This window comes from Morus notabilis, unplaced genomic scaffold, assembly GCF_000414095.1.
Source record: "Morus notabilis unplaced genomic scaffold, ASM41409v2 Scaffold7926, whole genome shotgun sequence".
Lineage (NCBI taxonomy): Eukaryota > Viridiplantae > Streptophyta > Magnoliopsida > Rosales > Moraceae > Morus > Morus notabilis.
This window is the reverse complement of record NW_010364009.1, coordinates 1-2,443: the sequence shown is the minus strand read 5'-3', so window position 1 is coordinate 2,443 and position 2,443 is coordinate 1. Positions and strand designations below refer to the sequence as shown.

Genomic DNA, 2,443 nt, shown 5'->3' with positions numbered 1-2,443 from the left:
TTTTTCCCCTTTTTTGCCTCAACATGGAATATCTGAGTTTTTTTTTTCCCCCGTTTTTTATTGTTACGCGTCATTTCTGTTTATGCGTCATTGTTTTTGACATTGGAACCCATAGTTATGGACTCAAATCCATTAGTAGGGAACATTTTCTTTTCCAAGTGAAATCCCCTAATATATGAAAGAGTGAAAAAGTGCTTTCGTTGTTGATTTTTTGGTAGAATAATACGTGATGATTTACGTTTATAAAAGTATACCACTCTTGAATTTTGAATGTAATATGTTTTCTTTCAGGTTCCTGTGGATCTTGTAATTGATCATTCTGTTCAAGTTGATGTAGCAAGGTCTGAAAACGCAATACAGGCTAATATGGAGCTTGAATTTCATAGGAATAAAGAGAGATTCGCTTTCCTTAAATGGGGATCGTCTGCTTTTCATAACATGCTTGTTGTTCCTCCTGGTTCGGGAATTGTACATCAGGTAGGGTTACAACAAATTCACATAATACTATAATATGTGTATATCACATAAGTGCAAAATGCTCTAGGGAGTGACAAAGTGATAGAAATTCATCTTAGGCTAAAGGCAGTCATTTTGAAAAGTTCTCATCCAATACACTAATGTGCCAAACTTTCTGGCAAACCAAATTCTTTCCTTAACCTTCTTTTCAGGGTAGGTAGGTCGTGCTTTGTTTATATTCCAATTGTAAATATTTCATGAGCTGATATTTCGGATAAATGTAACTTTCTCCTGATTGCAGTATTAGTTATGGATGTGAATATTGAGTTTGTCTTTCGATTACTTTGTAGGTTAACCTAGAATACCTTGGGAGGGTTGTTTTTAATACGGACGGCCTTCTCTACCCCGACAGTGTGGTTGGTACCGATTCCCACACAACAATGATTGATGGGTTAGGAGTTGCTGGATGGGGAGTTGGAGGAATAGAAGCAGAGGCAGCAATGCTTGGTCAGGTATTCATTGCGTCTTTTGTAAGCTTTGCTAGAATAGTTAATTGAATCAACATCTTAAGCACTTTCTTGAGAAGCAGTCATGTGAATGGGTTACTGCAGAAATTGTTCCCTTGAATGCTGACAGTCATTACTTAGGAACTGCAACTTCGGCAAAATGCCAACATTGTAGTGTTTCTTTCTCTTCTTTCTAGGGTTTTATTTCTTACTGCTTCTGTCTTCCTTGTTTCATTGTAAATAATCTTTTAGATTGTAGCTCCCCACTTCTTCTGATAAAACGTGCATGGATTTTATTTGCTCAATCCATAAGTAGGTGCATTATAGAGGCAGCAGCTATAGCCTATTTTGAGACATTCTTGTTTCTGTTGGATATTGATCCGATTTCTGTTTTCTGATCTTGCCATGTGGCTCATATGCACCAATAATCTTAATATCAATATTTTTTATCTGCACTTAATGACATGATTTTCGAATCAAACAGCCCATGAGCATGGTGTTACCTGGTGTTGTTGGGTTCAAGTTGACTGGAAAACTGCGGGATGGTGTCACAGCTACTGACTTGGTATTAACTGTGACTCAAATGTTGAGGAAGCATGGTGTTGTCGGCAAGTTTGTTGAGTTTTATGGTAAGCCTGGGAATACAAAACTTCAGAAGTCAGATTGAAATTTAGTTACTATGTGTTCTAGCACGTGTCCCTAACTCCGTTTTACACAGGTGAGGGTATGGGTGAACTATCATTAGCTGATAGGGCAACTATTGCGAACATGTCGCCTGAATATGGAGCAACCATGGGTTTCTTTCCTGTGGATCATGTCACTTTGGAGTATCTTAAGTTAACCGGAAGAAGTGATGAAACAGTGAGCTTTTTCACTCATATTTTTGTTTTCATATGGGTATGGTACTCCAGTGGTGGAGCCAGAGGTGATGGATTATTATTATTTTTGTTGTTACATTAGGTGGCAATGATAGAAGCATACCTACGCGCAAACAGAATGTTTGTTGATTACAATGAGGTAAATTCCTTTGGTTCCGCTATTATTGTTACTGCATAGTTATTTGAGATGGAATTGTTTAGTGATACCTTTTACTTCATCCAGCCTGATGAGGAAAGAGTATACACGTCCTACTTGCAGTTGGACCTATCAGATGTTGAACCCTGTGTTTCGGGACCCAAGCGGTAAAAGCTTTATAACCATCTTTGTTTTGTGTATACAATGCCCTAATTACACTATGTTTTCTTGTCCTCTAAGGAATGTTTGACGATTTCTACTTCTCAACAGTCCCCATGATCGAGTTCCTTTGAAAGATATGAAGGCGGATTGGCATGCATGTCTTGATAACAGAGTTGGATTCAAGGTTTAGCATTTTCCATGGGTTAACAAGAACTATTTTACTTTTTAAAAAAAGGAAAAAAGAAAAATACTTCTGTATATTTTTGGGCATATACTCTTTTCTTTTCATCTATTTTATTTTATTT

The 2,443-nt window shown here is 37.2% G+C and overlaps 1 protein-coding gene across 1 annotated transcript; it reads left to right on the top strand.

The window, feature by feature from the left end:
- Positions 1-291: 291 nt before the first annotated feature.
- LOC21383964 (aconitate hydratase, cytoplasmic) lies at positions 292-2,328 on the top strand (the record flags this gene model as incomplete). Its single annotated transcript, XM_024170432.1, has 7 exons — positions 292-477; positions 807-968; positions 1,447-1,591; positions 1,681-1,823; positions 1,923-1,979; positions 2,064-2,143; positions 2,247-2,328. Coding segments are annotated over 7 exons (855 nt in total), but the record flags the coding sequence as incomplete, so codon positions are not given.
- Positions 2,329-2,443: the final 115 nt, after the last annotated feature.